We start from the raw sequence: 18788 nt of genomic DNA on the forward strand, positions 1-18788 counted from the left end.
CTACAACCGATGTTACAATCGATGCTACAACTTATGTTCAAACAAATTCCTTCGCAACGTAAAAACATTACCTTCGAAACGTACAAAAAATCCATCATCAACGCCTTGAAAATTCCATCGTAATACAAAATTTCCTTCGCAAAGTTCAATTCCTTAGCAACATAAAAAAATGTCCCTAGCAACATAAAAAAATTTCCTTAGCAACGTCAAAAAATTTTCTTTGCAACGTCAAAAAAATTCCTTAGCAATATCAAAAAAATTCCTTCGCAATGTCAAAAAATTCGTTAGCAACAAAATGTCCCTAGCATAGTCAAAAAAATTCCTTAGCAACGCTAAAAAAATCCTTAGCAAGGCTAAAAAATTCTTTACCAACGTCAAAAAAATTCGTCGACAAAATTTAAAAAATTCCTGTGATACGTCAAAAATTTTACTTAGCAACGTGAAAAAAATTCCTTAGCAACACAAAACATTCCTTAGCAACATAAAAAAATTCTGTAGTACCGTGAAAAAAACTTCCTTAATAACGTAAAAAAAACTCCTTAGCAACATAAAAAGATGTCTTGTCAACATAAATAATTTTGCTTAGAAACATAAAACAATTTCGTTAGCAACGTCAAAAATATTCCTTGGCAACATAAAAAAAATCCTTACAAACGTCAAAAAATTCTTTAGCAAATAAAAAAATTTCCTTGGCAACATAAAAATTTTCCGCGGCAACATTAATGAAATCCTTATAGGAACCTCAAAAATCCTTAGCAGAATAAAAATTACTGGATCATTTTGGATGTCGATAATAAATATCAAACGACTTTAGTGACTTACTGACTTAACTACATTTGCTGTTTCTTTACTTAGAATTATAATTTTCTTCGAGCTTAGTGCATCGCGTCTATTATGTACTGGCTTAGTTTAATATTCTTGCAATGATCGTGAATAATAATTGATGTGGCCCGTCTTGAGGACGGGCTTATAGGCTAGTATGTATATAATATTCACATTGTGTCGGAATTTATTGCCCACTTCTAACCTTTTTAAGTTATTTTTTAAGAGTTACTTTTTACCAATAATTTTGGTCAGGTTGTAAAAAACTTGAGTAACCTTTCCACCAATGGTGGAAATACTTAGTGGGGGCAGGCTAAGTGTTAATAGAATGAATCGCAATAACTTCAACAGTTTTGTGCTACAATTTTCAAGTTCCTTTTATTGAAAAGCCAGTTAATTTCTGAGTAGAAAGCAATTTTTAGTTTTCGAAATTTCCTCTCCCCGCACTAACGCAGCGCTGAAGACACCGCCTGCAGTCCCCTTCCGAAGCACGCACTCAATTTGTGGACATAGTGTTCCATTTCGTGGTCAAAAATTTTTTTTGACCTCTACACTTCTACGAGGCTTAAAACACACATTTGCCCCTAACTTTGACCACATTTCATATTCCGGGGATTTATATCCAGCAAGGAGGATGATCATTCCTAAGTGGAGATAAAGTACGGAATTTGGGTTTTCAGTCACGCTTTGGTCATTTTTCACTATAAGCTCGTGCTGAATCCTACTGAGAGGTCTACTCGATTCCATTGAATTGGATCTCATTTAGGGGACGAACCACAGACTCGAAACATATTTTAATAAATTTTATTCCCCCACCTTCCCCCCATTTTCAACAAAATGTAGAGGAATTATCCCAATTAGCTCCAACTTGCCAAAATCGTCACAAAAGCTGGATAATTTGACTTTCTGACCTTTTGACTATAATGGGGAATGGCTTTGACCATCTCGCATAGAGTAGGCCAACTCGTTTGTTAAAAGATTCTTCCTATGTGAAAATCTCCTTATCTGAAAAAAGAAGCCTCCTCACTTTTTTTCAGCGTACCGCTTGAGGTGACTCCTGCATTTCTCTAATCTGGCTTTCCTTTGAGGGATGGTCACTTTGTGACAAGTACCAGATTTCAAAGCCTTATACCTAAGCTTTAATTTGAGCACTCGTTGGATAATCTACTTCTACACTGTCAGCTGTTAGGCTGGTTTCCGTTGGAATTTCGTGAATTTTTTCGGATTCCAGCCTTCAGCGCCTTCAGCCTGGGTGGGGTTCTTGTAGGTGTTTGCAAAAATGTTTCTTCGACTGTCATTAGTCTATCCAGTCCCCATGAACATTTTAATAATCCATTGGACTAAATTAAAGTTCCCGTTAGATTCCTGTCATACTTTTCAAATTCGTTATTTTTCTTAGCATTTTTATGGTGAAAAATTATTGCCGCCCGCGTTCTTTCCATATTTTCCCTGCTGGTATGCTTTTCAAGTAGTTACAAATTGATTGGTGTTACTTATGCAAAATCGCATGAGGAATCTAATGCGCTTATCAGATTTTGATTATCTCCAGCGGTTGTAAAGTTATTTGCTACTAACACTTAGCCTGCCCCCACTAAGTAATCCGGTAAAAGGTCTTCTTACCGGCGGCAAATATCTGTATGTATCTTCGACTCCACTGCTACGGCAATGAATTTGTCAGCGCTGGTAATATTTTTTTTACCAAGCTGATAATATTTGCAACCAGGGAGTAAAATTAATTACTAGAGTGGTATTTTAATGTATCTATTTAAATATGTAGTTGCCGTCAATTTTTCATCTACGCGTCAGTGTAAAATTTTTCATACGATCAAATATTCCGTCGTTGAATATGTCAGCCACAATTTGATTGATTTATGTACACTCTAAATAAACTAGTAGAATTCAAATACTCAAAGCCGACTAAAATTTCTTTTGTCCAAAAATTTAATTTACACAAAGTTGCAGGATTTTTCGCTACATAAAGCTTATGAAAATTTTGTATGTATAAGCGCTGTTTCGGTGCAAATTTTAGTTAACCTAGAGTAAATTCGACCCAAGTTGATTTAGAGTGTACGTATATTCCATGGTATTCGTTCTTTTGGACTACGTAAAATAATTTGAGTATGTCAAATTTCCTTGATATTCCACGCATGAAATAAGATGGTAAAATATGTATTTTTAAGGGAGTGCATTCAAAATTAATCAGTAACCCGGTCAAGGTCCAACACCGGAATGTGCGAACCTTTCTCATGTAGAATTCAAGTGTTTCCCTTAGTTCATTGTTTATGTGTGACCGATCCTATTGTTACTTACTGACTTACAATGGAACCTTTTTTCAAGCTACACGAGATAAGCTTAGTGACCTATGCTAAAAAATCAAGCTAAAAATTAGAAATGACGTGGTACTTATCTTTCCGTTGAATGGGCACTTGGAGGTCAAATATTTGAGGGCAAAGTTCACAGTAGCGGCCTGTTTTTTTCTCAAGCGGGCGGGCGGAGGAGTGAAAATTTTCCCCTTCGAGGTCACTCCTCTCTCTTCACTCTCGCGTTAGTTTCGTTACTAGTATGCAATCAATATCCATTTCCAAAAATATACAACGAAGTGTGGCAATAAAATTAAGTCAACTTTAAGGATTATGATTTCTAATTAATTAGACGCACTAAAAACTTATTGAACCCATCGTGACTTTTTATTACGGATCGGTGGATAGTAGGATTTTAAAATGCAAATATAAAATTATACGAATGTATACACCAATTTACCAGATTGTGAAATTTTATCAAAAATAATATGCATTGAATGAAGTGCGAACGTGCGAGAGTGAAGGGAGCGGAGTGACTTCGAAAGGGCAAATTTTCACTCCTCCGCTCGCCCGCTTGAGAAAAAAACAGGCCGCTACTGTGAACTTTGCCCTCAAATATTTGACCTCCAAGTGCCCATTCAACGGAAAGATAAGTACCACGTAATTTCTAATTTTTAGCTTGATTTTTTAGCATAAGTCACTAAGCTTATCTCGTGTAGCTTGAAAAAAGGTTCCATTGTTAATGATAAAAGGTTAAAGGTCCAAAAAAGGTTAAAGGTTAAAGGTCCAAATAAGACTTGAAGTGGACTTGAAATTCAAGAAAAGACTGACTTGAACAATCGATCACAAAAATCACTTCATTTTACACTAAATCTTAAGCCCACTGACCACTCACATTGCTAGTTATTTTAGCCAATTAGAAAACGAACACGTACACAGATTTCTAGAACTTGGAGAGACTTTTTTATCAATAAATTAACATATTCACAATAAGAATAAAATCATAAGAATTCATAAGAATAAAATCAGACACACAAAATCATGAACAAATTATCCACACAAGATCATGAACAAAATCGTAATTTAAATATTAAATTCTGCTACGAATACATTCATAATTTACAAATCACTTGCGATTGAACGAAATAAACAACGCATTTCAAATTACCTGCGACGACACCAATTCCACACGAACCTTATAGATTTACAAGTAGAGGTGTTACTGCTAAAGATTTTTACATCCATCCATTCGGAATTTGCCCTTTTTATCCTATGAAAATACTTGCAAACCCATATCTCAAATCTGCAAAGTGTTTTGATCAGAGGTCAACGCCGCCGATTATACGCCGCCGCGCCGCCAGACGCCGAACCGTTTTGACGCGCCGCCGGCGCGCCGACTTGATTTTCGCGGCGGCGGCCAATATTCGGCCGCCGATTTGCGTTTAAATCTGATGAATTTTTTCATTTAGTGTATTTTTTATTACCACATTATTACCACATATTTTTTTTAAGTTTCTTAAAATTTTAAGTTTTTTTAAAATATTATTTTTGTTTAATTTTGAAAATTGATATTTTAAAAATTTTCGTATTGAAATTTACCAGATCACATTTACGATACCATCAAATTCAAGTTAATTCAAATTCAAGACTACTTGACGTTCTAGGCAAGAAATACGGACAAAGACTTATTACCAAGTTTAAACACCTAAAATAGGGATGCATCATAAATGATATTATGTAAGAAATGTTACAACCAACTGCGTGAAATGAAAAAGCCGTGATCTTTGACACAGTTTTAATGAGCACCTAAAATGGTCAAAATTTGACCGTCAAATATAACATGTTCAATTTTTCTCTAATGCTTGTCTAAAGTACATGAATAAAGAGTTATTGAAAAGATACATTCTCCAAGAAATATTGCAAATTTTAGATTATTAGCAATGCAAATTTAGCGTGTTTCAGATCCTTCCTATTTAGCGTAGATACGTTTAGTAATATATGTAGGCGCCGCCGAAGATATTTGATCACCGCGCCGCGGGCGCCGCCGCCGCCGACCAATATATATTTTCACGCCGCCGCCGCCGCGTGAATCGTCGGCGTTGACCTCTGGTTTGGATTCTTTCAAGGTAATGAATAGGTCGAAATGGGCTAGAAGATCTTGATATCCATCGAAGTTAACACTGGGAGAGATGAAAATTACTTTGATAAAACGACTTCCCTCGTAATTTCGAAGAACATTGTAGACATTTTTGGTGATGTAAATAAGTTTAGTAATTAAAAATTATTAATGTTGCGAAACCGGAGGATTTGTCGAAGCTTCTAAGGGGACGGTCGTGTCAAGCATTTTAAGCCAAGATGAATTTATTGTAAAAAAAATTATGTGCACATACCTATGTATGCATATTGTTTTTCGATATAATAAACCTCCACACCTTACCCGACCAAGATACATAGCTATGAAACTAAATATGTATTCTGTACCGAAATGGAACACTCGTCGTTATGAGCTAGGTACCGAAATACGAGTATTAGGAGTTAGAATTTGGCACCTACTATTTAGTTACCTGGTACGCATTTTTCACGTTGATTATGGAGAGCGAACATGCCATCCTAATAAATTGACTTTGGTGGAAGCTAGAACCATGTATTCCTTGAACTCCCAAACTGCTTGTCATTTACAAGTGTTTCTTTTCGTAGCAAGTAAGATGAATCCAAGATCCATAATAGCAGACTTAGCTATTATTATTGCTTTCTAAAGTCACTTCATACATTTGCAATGTGTATTAACAAATATACATATATTATTTATCAAAATTTAAATAAATACAAATCCTTGATTGGTTTTAAAATATAAAAATTTTACTTCCTGTCAACTTGCTCCAGATTCCCTAACTTTGTTTAGAACACTGGTAAATATTAACTTTACATAATTCTTCCCCTATCAAGACTTGTGTCACATATTTTTAACACTTGCAACAATTCAGCGAATGGCATAGAGGGTGTTCCGGAAGTAATGCAACTTTGGTCAAATGCACATATAAACTCAACGAATGAATTTTTTAAAGCGAAATTTTGGTCAGAAAGGGACAAAGGTTAAAGCTAATTAAGTTTTACTTCCAATGGTCCGTACACCCCTTCCGCCAAATTTGGAGACGTTTTTGTTGGGCGCTCACAATTAGTGCTTCGCCACTGTTTTTGGTCACCTTTTTTGAGATTTTTGGCCACATGTGTTGAAATAAGTTCAAATTTTTGACTGAAGTTTTTCGATTACAATATTTTTTCTAGGATAGGAACTATAATTTTTCAATAGGTCTTGTATTTGGCAAATTTGGGAACGTTCACCTCTCCCATGTTAATTGCATTTGATCCGTTTTAAGGCGGAGCGTGATACTTTGGCTTATATTTAATTTCCAGTTTTGCATAAATGGTTTTCTTGAAGGTGGGAGAGTTGTACTATGTGCAAATAAAAGCATTTTGATAATCTGAGCAGTAAATCGTCTTGTACAGGACGATCAATTTTGGTTAATTTTAATTACTTCAGGTCAAGGATTTTTTCTGCCCTCCTGCTTGCTACTTTTATTTTACTCTTGACTATATTTATAAGGTTCTAGAACCTTCTAGGATTTGATGTCCAACTTCTAAGCTTTCAAATAATGTATGGTGTTCGGTGAGAACTTCAAGTACTTCAGCGAATTTCGCTCCGACATAACAAATTTCTATCTACACGAAGTTTATTACTTTCGGGGCTGCCACACGAATGTACCGACCAGATATTTTTTGCGATTAGTCGTTTTTTGCAGCTCATACCTTAGTATAACACAACAAATCGTCACTTTTGGAATTTCTTATTTTTTAAAGTGAACACAGCTCAATTTCTTGGAGCGCGTAACCACTTTTTCGAGGTAGTGGCAGACGATGGTTGCGAGTTGCTTGGTGGTATTTGACCTCATTTTGGAACGGATAGAGATATCGACTTCTGGTTTTCGGATTCTACTAGATAAATGTGTGGACTACAATATTCACCCAATTTCGAATTTGGGGCAAATTGATACCCTTGCATATATGCATTTTACCAAAGTTGCATTACTTCCGGAACACCCTCTAGATGTCTGTCCATTAGCAAATTGCTAATAGCAATACATAAACTTCATAACCCCCCAAAATCCCCGTGATACACATCGCAGCGCCCCAAAGAGCAAAGAATTTGGTTAAACTTGTCAAAAAAATAAACTGCTCAAAATTCTGGTTATTTTGTTTTTCTTTCTCCAAATAAAACATTATCCTCATATATTCAAGGTAATTGTAAACCTCCGTCCTCCATCCCGTCCTTAGGCCAGATCCCCATAATAGACGTTCCATAAAACCATCAATCTCCCTCAAGTAATCCGCAGAAATTATGCTGTACGCGTGAATAGTACCGCCAATCGGAAACGTTCCGCACTTAATGTCTTCCCCTTGCTCGGCCTCGAAAGAAGTTTGAACCCGCGCCTCAATTGTGGCTCGATATATCTCCTGGGTCTTGTATCCTTCCTGTTGAGAAAAGAATATTCCTGCAGAGGAATTTCGCCATGTATGAATTTTAATTTGATCCAGTAAAATTAAGGTTTCTTTAAAAACTTTGGGCAACTCATCGATAAGATTGTACTTGATAAATTCTGCCCGAATGTCTAAATCGTTAAGTGTCACATCGTAACCAGGGTATGCTACCCCGGGTTTTTGGAGTATTGGGGTATTGCGGATTTTGGTGGGTTTTGGGGTAGCAAATTTGAGCAATACCCACGGGTAGTCGGGGTAGTCGGGGTTTTCAAATTTTACAAAATGTGATAACAGGGCATTGCTAGCAATTCTACATATTAATTACTTATTAAAATATAATTAATAAGCAGTTTTGTTGCGAAATTACTGAAGAACTGAGTTTTTCAGTCATTTCTGAACTTAATACATGAGACACTGACTCAGGTTGCCCCAAAACCCCGACTACCCGCAAAACCCAGGTAAAACCCCGGGGTATGGGTTTTCAATAGCAAAACCCCGGGGTTTTCCTTACCCTGATCATAACCGTGACCGTCTCGGGATCCGTCATAAGCAATAGTGCTGTAACCCCTGAGTTTGAAAAATTCGTGGATATTTTCTATCTTGAATAATTCCGTGGGTAGAATTAGCTTCATGGTGATGAGGGATTCATACCCGGACGATAAAATTATCACGGCCATGACAAATCCCAGATATTTATAGGAATAAGATCTAATGGGTTGTCGGAAGGCGAGAGACGTTAAAAAATAAATTTCATTGAGATAATAAAACAACCATTTTCTGAAATTTAGCCGTATCATCCAGAATATCGGGAGGAGTGAGACCGTTATTCCGACAGCCGTCCAACAATGGTAATCGTACGGGGTGAACCATACGGTCCAAGTGGATTCAAACTTTTTAACCGTCCTACAATAAAAGATGTGATTATGAATTACCGAATCTAGGAGTGGAATCCTCAGGGTAAGGAAAGCCCCAGGGTTTTGCTATTGAAAACCCATACCCTGGGGTTTTACCTGGGTTTTGCGGGTAGTTGGGGTAGTCGGGGTAGTCGGGGTTTTGGGGGCAAACTGAGTCAGTGTCTCATGTATTAAGTTCAGAAATTAATGAAAAAATTCAGTTTTTCAGTAATTTCGCAACAAAACTGCTTATTAATTATATTTTAATAAGTAATTAATTTGTTGAATTGCTAGTAATGCCCGGTTATCATATTTTGTAAAATTTGAATACCCCGACTACCCCGACTACCCGTGGGTATTGCTCAAATTTGCTAACCCAAAACCCATCAAAACTTGCAATACCCCAATACCCCAAAAACCCGGGGTAGCATACCCTGGGAATCCTTTCAAGATAACTCAGGTAAGATAACACCTGCACATTCACGTAGATCGTGTTGTATTCTGCTTTCCAAAACTCGTCATAAGGGAGACTATAGGATATCGAAATATAGAAATGTTTTTCAAGAAGGAAAGAAAAATTCTTGCTTATCATCACAAGGATAAGTGTATTCCTCTACTGTATTTAGATAACCGCATTTCATTCTGCTCCATACAGACCTCGGGATGCAGGCATGATCAAAATCATTCACTGCAAACATGGTCCATTTAACCGGCACCAAGGTCAAGGATGGTCGCCACTTTCGCTGAAATATGTCCCAAGTTTGAACGTGGGGTGGGATTGGGAAATATTCGTAACCCCCACCGCCATCTTTGGAGAGGAAACAGTCCACCATTTTGGCAGACGAGAAACTGAGGTACACCGAGGCGGGCGATTTACCTCAGGGGATTGACACGTGTGGGTGCAAGCATATCAAGAAAACGCCATCCGATGATTTGTAATAGTGCGAAAATATGGTTTGCTGATCGACTCGGAGGTTAGGGTAGGATCTGGTATCAGTTAGAAGTAGGAAGATTATGAGGCAATTGTCAGTGGCGCAACTATATTTTGGGGGCCCCTAGGCAAATGACCAAAAAACCTTTGTTTTTACATTCGTGTCTTTTTGCATTTTAGCATGTACGATAATTTTTTTTGACATTCCAAAATTCGGAATGACATATGCAGATTTTGGCAACAGAAACTAATTAAACGTTTTAAAATTATGCTTCAGATATTTTTTTTACATAAAATATGTCAAAAATCTGCATACTTATGTAGGTATATAATAACCGTTTGATTTAAACTTCAATCATATACATATATATCAATTTTGACAAAATACCATAAAACTTACAATGAAAAATCTAGGACCAATTAAATTTATCGATTAGGAGTTTCGTTAATTGATAAAATTTTTAGATTTGAAAATTATGTATGATTAGCAGCCGTGGGGGCCCTTAATGTCTCGGGGCCCCTTGTTCTTGCCTACCTTGCCTATATGCTAATTGCGCCACTGGCAATTTTCCCCATGGTGGGGTTGGTTTGTAAGGAGGGATGTTTGATTTTGGGGAAACGTGTGGGAAGTTATGTTCCAAGTGATAAGTCCATCAGCAGTTTCGGGTAGTTGTGATGTTGCCGTGAAATAAATGAAGGAACGGAAGTTATCGTCGGGTTTGTAATCGCGGTATATGAAGTGGCAGTTTTGGTATTTATCTTGGTTTAGATTAGCAGTAGATATTTGAAGTAATGTAAAGTGGGTAAGAACGAATGTTATGGCTTGGCGAAGGTTCACCATTTTGGAGAAGTTTGTATTGAAAAACAAATGTATGAAAACAACCAGTGATGTACTCTGATCAAAACGATAGAAAAATACAATTTACAGTTTAAACTATGGATGTATTTATTAGTGAAACAACATTTTGTATCTAGCACAGTGTATCTAGTGTTGAATAAAAAAATCCTATTATATTTAATGCAATACAATAAATAATTTAGGTTTGTGAAATACATATTATGATATTCATCATATAACATTTCATATTCAACAACTTATATAAGTAACTTTTAATGCACTAATGGTATCCAAATTGAAAATGTTGATGGTCACGAAGTCTTTTGTGAAAACAGGGTTAACTACAGTGTTGGTCATAAGTTCGGCATTTGTAATTCCACCCCCACCCCCGCCCCAATCCACCACCACTCCGACCCAAAGCCTACGTGAGTGGCGGACGGATTTGTTTTCAAACGCTGTTTAGCGGTTGTTTTTGATTAGAATTTAAAACGCATCCGTAACATTCTGATTCTGCACAGGGGTACGGATGAGTTTTAAATTTTGTTCAAAAATGACAGTTAAGCATACTTTTGAACAAATAAATGTTTTCCCATCTCCCACACCCTCTGAACGCTGAATAGTATCAAATTGTTTCCATAATATCATGTAGAGGACGTCAGAGTAAGACATCATAATTGCATAACCCTGGCAACCCTGATTTTATGTAAGTACGCGTCAAAAATATGTACATTGAATGTATTCAGTATCCTCCCTCAATGCCGACTTCATGTTCTCGATCATGCTAGAAGAAGACATTTAGAAGCATTTTAAATTTCAATATGCGTCCATAATTTCCATAGGAAACATTCAAATATTACGTCATCAAAAAATCTCCTATTTTCTATCACCCACACCCCCTTCTCCTATCCTACCAATGTTAGGTGTAAAATGTGTAGGATAGGCGATCCAAAACCACCCAACTCAATTTTTGATTACGTAATATCTGGACGTTCCCATACAAGTCATGTAAATTTAAAAATAACTAAAATTTTAGTTTTGTATGCATCCGATGCTTACGTATGTACATATCTCCTTGTTTATCAGACTTATGCATCTCGTGCACTTATGTTTAAGTCTTTTCTGAATTAAGTGTCGATTGCACTTTTCATAGGTAAATCCTTTTCATAATTAATAGGCAGTTTGCGTAGTTACGTTTTTAAAATTTCCGTAACTTTTCCGTAGCTTTCCCTATCTTCTAGTTTGAAAGGTAACGCAAATATTGCACATAAGTGATAAAACGTTTGACAACATATTGCCGTATAGCAAAATTGATGTCACTCTATAACTAAAAGTATGAGAAAAATAGTAATTAAGGTACGAATCTAAGGAACCAGGGGCCCGGTCAAGGATAACGATGTAATCGGGATCTTCATTAAATGCTGCCATTCCCCACATTCTTGTCAATGGGTTCACAGGTGGCGAAAATATAAGGGCGACGTGACAATTGGAGAAAATCAGGTTAAAGTTGTCCCCTTTAAAGGGGAAATTCGGAATAATTCCGAATTCATCGTGGCGGCTGGCTTCGGCCATAACGTATCTGTTGTTTGTGGCGTCTACTTCGTCGATGACGAAATTCAGGTTGACATTTAGATTTTGGAGGTCGGAAATAATATGCAAATTCTTGTAGTCCCTTCGAGCATAAAATACTTGGATGGTACAATGTGGGAGGGTTTTTATAAAAGAAGTCCAGGTGATTGTGGGTGTGGTTTTATCAGTGTCGTTTGCCATGCAAAACTTGTTATGGTTCGAGAATATTGTAAGTAGTAGAATTATTTTGGCGAACATTTCGAGCTTTAACTTTTAAACAATAGTTTTGTTATACTTATTTTGTGAATGTGTCAAGAATAAATATTTGACGAATGTGATATGTTTATTTCCAAATCAAACATACACACACTGTATTTGGAACGTTGTATCTAAAAATTTTGATTGCTTGAAATAGTGAGGTACAATTTATTGAGAGGAGATTAAGAAGCGATGCTTATTGCAACTGGCGACATTAACGATACTCAACCAACATATGTATTTAACATACATATGTAAATACTTGTATAACTGGACAATTTTCAGAAGTTATTAAACCGTATTGGTTTCCTGTCTACATTTTTCATAAGTAAACACTTCGCCATAACGTAATTCAAACGTAACTGTCTACATACCTACACGTGTATCGATACATGAGTAAGTAGAAGCAAGGTTGTAGATCTACAATCTGATTGTAGATCTACAATCAGCATACAACCGTGCTTAATTTTATAAAATATATTACCGGTGAAACTAAAGAAAAATGCATTATGGCATAAATTATGCCGGATAATGATGTGAAATAAATCGAAACAGATTAACATTTCTTGAGAAAGTTCCTTAAATAGATGCATATGTATATATAAGTAAATACATAAACATAATACGTGCATATTATGCATATTATGCTTATTTTAGGCATTTCTGAATATTGGAATTTATTGGCACAAATAATATTTACCAGGCTGCTTATATTGTATCATGTTTAAATGATAACGAGATCAGATTGTGAATATGTATTATCTAAATATGTATGTATATATTAAATTTCATATGTAGTTATCAATGAGAACTTCTGAAAAATTTGGTTCGCATTTTGTAAATATGGTTTTCTGTAAGTATGCAATATGTACGTACATATATATGTATATGTATTTTATGGTAAAAAAATTATTAGATGAGAAAGTATCACATACATACATATTTATCTAAGGTGGATAAAAAACACTCATGCAAAACGTAACAAAAATGTTTATGATTAGATATATTGATTACTTTATACAAAAAGTAATTTGCACAAAAATCTTCAAGAACATACATATTTAAGTATATGCAAATATCATTTTTCTAGGTTCACATAATGGTGCTAAACATTCTATCTGGTTTTAAGATATTTGTTCCAATTTGATATTTTACTACTTCAGTGTTGACTAAACTTGCAAATACTGTAGCCCGAGCATTTCTTCTATATTTACTGATATTCTTAATGTATGTAAATAGGTAATTTCTTAATGAAGAAATCCTGTAAAATATGTCCGGCCTTATTTTTTGTGAAACTGGTAAATCCGTTAAGTCATAAGATTGGAAACCGTGGAAATTTAGAAAATTACACGTTACCTTCACCATTTTTGTGTGGTCACAAAATTGTAAGTGATTTGTCCTGCCTCAGGTATTGCGTTACTTTTAATATCAAACTTATAACACATGAATACGATATAAGCCGAAACTTATTTGTCATGGATGGATGCCCACGTATCCAAATCAATAAGTCAAGATGAAAAAATTATGGACAAACCAATTTCCTTAGCACAAACCGATTTTTACTAGATACATACATGCCATCCATCAATTTCGTAACTCAAAAATCTCCAATTTCCAGACACCTTCCCCTCTCCCGTAGCGTAATTTATGGGCGTCGCCTTATCCAAAATTTTTTTTGACTCGTTTGACGAACGTTACATATTTAAATAGTTGCAGCAAATATTTATATCGACAAAAGTCCAGTGAAACAATCAGTCTGTCGACATTTATTTCCAAATTTTATCGCTCTTACAAGGGACACTCACGACCTGTCGTTTGAGTCCAGGGTACCCACTATGTTTTTTAGAATCTACTAGGACCCCAGATGAAGGATTCATTCATATTTCCGTGTAAAACTCATATTTGGCGACGTGGCGTGGCGCCAAATTCGCCAAAATTGAATGTTTTTATTTTTGAAACCGCCATAACTTTTGAAATCCTGGACGGATTTTCAAAATTTTTGGCAGAAATCATGACAAAGAGTTCAACTTTCTTATTCCATGAAATTTTTTCTAAAATTATCGCTTTTAACTTTTCGCAAAATTTCGTAATTTTCTTCGAAATGGGGGTTCGTCGAAAAAATCCTAAAAATATTGCAAAAATTAGAAATTTTTTATTTTTATTTTTTTGTCAAAAATTTCGACTTTTGTGATCATTTTAAGCATAAAATTTTGAAAATCCGACATAAAATGCAAAAGTTATGGGGGTTTGAAGTTGGTCGAAAATGCAAATTTTTAAGTTTGGCGCCACGCCATGGCGCCAAATATGAATTTTACACGGAAATATGAATGGATCCTTCATCTGGGGTCCTAGTAGATTCTAAAAAACATAGTGAGTACTCTGGACTCAAACGACAGGTCGTGAGTGTCCCTTGTTAGATTTTTTCAATGGTTTTGCTTGCAAAAAAGTAAAAAAAACTCCAAAAAGGCAAAATTACAAACAACTGAGTAGCAAAAAATAATTGATGTATTCTTCATATTAAGTTGCATCTTTTACTTTTCAGAGTGCGTACACACGACAAAGTCTTATTCCGCATCGCAACTCATTTAGCAAACTTACGAAGATCAAAATACTTCTATCTTCTATCGTTCGATTCGCAAAATATGACTTCTCAAATCTTTCCAATCTCGCAAATCTACTGAATAACACATATTTTGGTACTATTTCCATGGATATCTTTAATTTCCCCTCCTGGCGATGGTAACGATGAGTTTTGCGAAATAAGAACATGAACAATTGCTGGGTAAATTTGCGAAAAAAATCCCATGGTTTTCCACTTAAATTTTTGCGAAATCTCGCATATCTCGCAAAACGTCGCAAGTTATGTTGATATGCTCAATTTGCGAGATATGCGAAGGTCGACGTGAGTACGCACAGAGATTAATTCCTACATTCAATCCGCATATTTCACATTCGTTACGTTGGTAATTACCTTATCAGTTCCTCCACTAACCCATTTTTTATTTAGCACGTATTCATTACAAAATTCTGAAGCAAATGATACACACATGGATACAAACTCTAATCTCCATTTAATTCAGTCCGTGCATACATAATTTCAACATATTCCAATTGAACTCTGCCCGAATAATGGGCCACATCACAATGGAAGGACGCATGAAGATCCAGGTGTCAATCATTCGGTTATCTTGCAGATATGTATCCCATTCTAAACATTATCTTCCAGCTTAAACTTCAGATCGTACCGTACATCATAAATCTTCGCACGTAAAATAATTCGCATTCGTAAATTTCTCCACAAATATTGCAATTATAAAATATTCGCGAAATGGGTTTGAAACAATTTTTCCGAGACGGTTCCGTCATCAAAGGTGCGGCAGGTTTCATCATTGGGAACGCGTTCATAGATGTCGTCGCCGTTTTCACGTCCGCCTTTGTGATCCCGGTTTTCGGGATATTTGGCGGCATCCCGGAATTTAAGGGGTCTACCTTCACCATCAACAATTCAAAATTCTATCACGGCGAATTTCTTGATGCCATAGTAACCTTTGCGATCGTTGGGTTGGTCCTATACCTTTGTATCATCCTTCCATTTGACCTGATAAGAAAGTACGTCATCTCTGAGGATCCCCCCGAGGTGCGAGACTGTCCTCGATGCTGGGTCGAAATTAATAGCAGGGCCAGCAAGTGTCCCTTTTGTACGGCGGATATTGAACCACTTTGGGTAGTTGGGGATGAGGAGGAGGTAATATTTCGTCGTACTAATTAATAAAAGACCTAAGTACAGTCGATGCTTAATTCAGAAAAGACCTAAGTGCAGTCGATACTTAATATAGAAAAGACCTAAGTGTACCGAAAAAAGTTGAAAAAAGACCTACGAACAAGTATGTATTTACTTACTTATGGCTACATCGTGCGATATATAAAGAATCGTTTTTGCAAGATATAGCCATAAGTAAATACATACTTGTACGTAGGTCTTTTTTTACTTTTTTTCTGTATACTTGGCTCTTTTCTGAATTAAGCATCGACTGCACTTATCTCGTTTCTGAATTAGTACGACGATTTGTAAAACGAGCGTGATTAAGAGCATGCTACTAATGAAAGTGTTAGTTGGTTTGTTGTCTGTAAAGTAATGAATGGTATGTAACAGGAAATTTAGTGAAATTTAGATGGGTAGTGTAGCTAATTAAAATTGTCCAGTATTCGGTTAATTGTGTTCCGAAGCATTCCTCAATTTAGAAAAAAATTGCGAGTGTTTTTTCGATCCTTGAAAATTTGTTTTCGTACGTTTGGAAAACACGTTTTACGATTTATTGCTCTCATTTTAAAACAAATAGAGATAACAAATGTTTGTTTTCGGATCCATTAAGCCTATTAAATTCCGGATGAGTCCTTACAAGATTTCAAAATTTAACATTGTTCCTAAGAGAATTAAGCGAGCGGAGATAACTGACACTTTCATTAGTAGCATGGTCTTTCTTGCCATATCCAAGTTAATTAAAGTAACTTTTAAATTAACGATTAATAATATTTAATAGGAATCCACCAGTAAATGTTCATGTCATAAGAAATGGGATTGTAATTCTACGTCGAATTGCAGCAAGTCTTCTGCGTTATGCTGCTCAAGAATTTTTCTTCTTGAGGGAAAGGATTCCACTCTGGCGACTCAAACCAATCTGAATCCAATTGTTCCAAGTTCCCAAGAAATGGCGAAAAATCAGGATACGAAGGAACTTGAATTCCGTGAAGATGTTGACCCTGCGTCGTTAGGACGTAATGAGATTAGAGGCTCAAGCTCGAGTGATGAGTATTCTGTATAACTATTCATTGGGTCAGTTGGAGACAAGTCGAGGCCCGTTATACGATTTTGTTTGGATTATCGGTAGTTTTATTATTTGCAGTACAAAACATTTCGGAACATACATATATATAAATTACCAGATAAACATGTTGTATTCATATATCATCTCTAAATGTTAACTAACTTGTGCACCATATCGATAAGGCGATAACCATACCATTTGTTATACAATAAGTTGTGCCACAAGTTGTACCATTAGTGGTACCATAAGTTGTAAAGTAAATTATAAATGAAATTGTAGCCTAAATCGTAGAATGCAGGAATGTCACGGAAACTTTGACCGGACGGACTTTTCGAAATTATAATATAGATGTCTAAACTGCACAAGTGGACCGATCTAGGGCATGTAATATCGATATCGGTTTCGGTATTTCGGTATTTCGGTATTCGATATTCAAATACCGAAATATCGATATTTCGGTATCTAAATACCGAAATTAAAATCTTGTAATTTATGATTGTAAATAATTAAGCAAATCTTCGGTTGGTTAGCAATGATATATAATTTCAAATTTTTTACCCCATTGACGAAGCAAGGTCACAATGTGATAAAATGATGACATCTCTATACTTCTTTAAAAACATCGTCTCAAACCTTATTTGAAATTTCGAGACCACATAATGTTTACAGTAATTAATTTCGAGATCACACGAGTGGGGGAGTTACAAAAAAGACCCTGAGGTCACGAAAAACATTGTGGGCGTGGCAGTGGGTGGGGAAAACTTAACTTATATTCAAATTAGTGAGGTTTTCACCCTGTGGGTCTGCCAGAATCCCAAGGTCACACGCTTCGGGCATGGCTGCATTACATGACAAAATACCTCAAGCCCCACCCATAAGGGGTGTGGCCATCGGTGCTTTAAGCGTTAGGCAGTCAAGTCAATTACATATCGCGAGACAGATAATTTATCGGAATAGAATAGGGACTACAAATATGACCCCCAAATACAAAAAAAGCATAGCCTCGAGTGGGCGTGGCCTTCACCGCCTTGGTAGTCTCCTCACATAGGATGTCATGCGACACGAATAATTTATCGGAACAGAATAGAGACCACAATTATGACCCCCAAATACACAAAAACACCCCCCGAGTGGGTGTGGCTTTTAGCACCTTGGGTAGTATCCGGATATAGGTCATGCAACACCAATAATTTATCACCAGCGAAAGGTACTTTGGAAGGTAACCATACTATGGCATGTACATAATACCCAATATGTTTTACAATTAGATATTTCAATGTGGAAATATCTAAGTTGGAATCGTAAAAATTATGAATTAAAATAGTTAAGAACTATGAGTAATGCTTAGAATAACATCAATAAATTGAGTAGTTTTTTAATGTTAAAATTTTATTCTCCGTCACCTGTTGTTCTAATGACTAACAAGTTTTATGTGTTTGCTTTAAATTTTAACATTTGGTAATATGATCTCAAAAAACACAAATTATCAATGGTATCATCGTTTAGACTGGCACGGACTTTGCTAACCAGATACCCGGCTGAAGAGAATGCTCGCTCGGATTCTACGCTTGTTGGTCTAATTGTCAGCAAACTATCATACACAATTTGAAGATGAACTCCCCTTGTTCCCCCATTTTGAAGTAGAGCAAGTTCCTTCTTGATCGTGGACAACAAATTTTGTTTACCCTGCGATTTCTGTGAGTGTGCAGAAGATATAGCCCTTTGTATTGCTTCTTGAAGTTCCATTTCCAACGCTGTTTTTTCCTTATTTTTTTTCTTAGGCGAGGTTAAGTGAGATGAGGTGTCTCCATCGAAGTC

At 36.1% G+C, this 18788-nt stretch overlaps 1 protein-coding gene across 1 annotated transcript; it reads left to right on the plus strand.

The window, feature by feature from the left end:
* The first annotated feature begins 14781 nt into the window (after positions 1-14781).
* Positions 14782-17617, plus strand: LOC118439029 (large-conductance mechanosensitive channel-like). Its single transcript, XM_035860042.1, has 2 exons — positions 14782-15889; positions 16686-17617. The coding sequence occupies exons 1-2, from the start codon at positions 15473-15475 to the stop codon at positions 16965-16967; spliced, it is 699 nt and encodes a 232-aa protein (XP_035715935.1). The 5' UTR covers positions 14782-15472; the 3' UTR covers positions 16968-17617.
* Positions 17618-18788: the final 1171 nt, after the last annotated feature.

Source organism: Folsomia candida, unplaced genomic scaffold, assembly GCF_002217175.1.
Source record: "Folsomia candida strain VU population unplaced genomic scaffold, ASM221717v1 Fcan01_Sc029, whole genome shotgun sequence".
Lineage (NCBI taxonomy): Eukaryota > Metazoa > Arthropoda > Collembola > Entomobryomorpha > Isotomidae > Folsomia > Folsomia candida.

Excerpts from the sequence above, each read along its gene's own strand:
- LOC118439029 (XM_035860042.1), top strand. The coding sequence starts at position 15,473 with ATGGGTTTGAAACAATTTTTCCGAGACGGTTCCGTCATCAAAGGTGCG. Across the intron at positions 15,890-16,685 it reads TAGTTGGGGATGAGGAGGAG|GAATCCACCAGTAAATGTTC; the intron begins GTAATATTTCGT and ends AATATTTAATAG.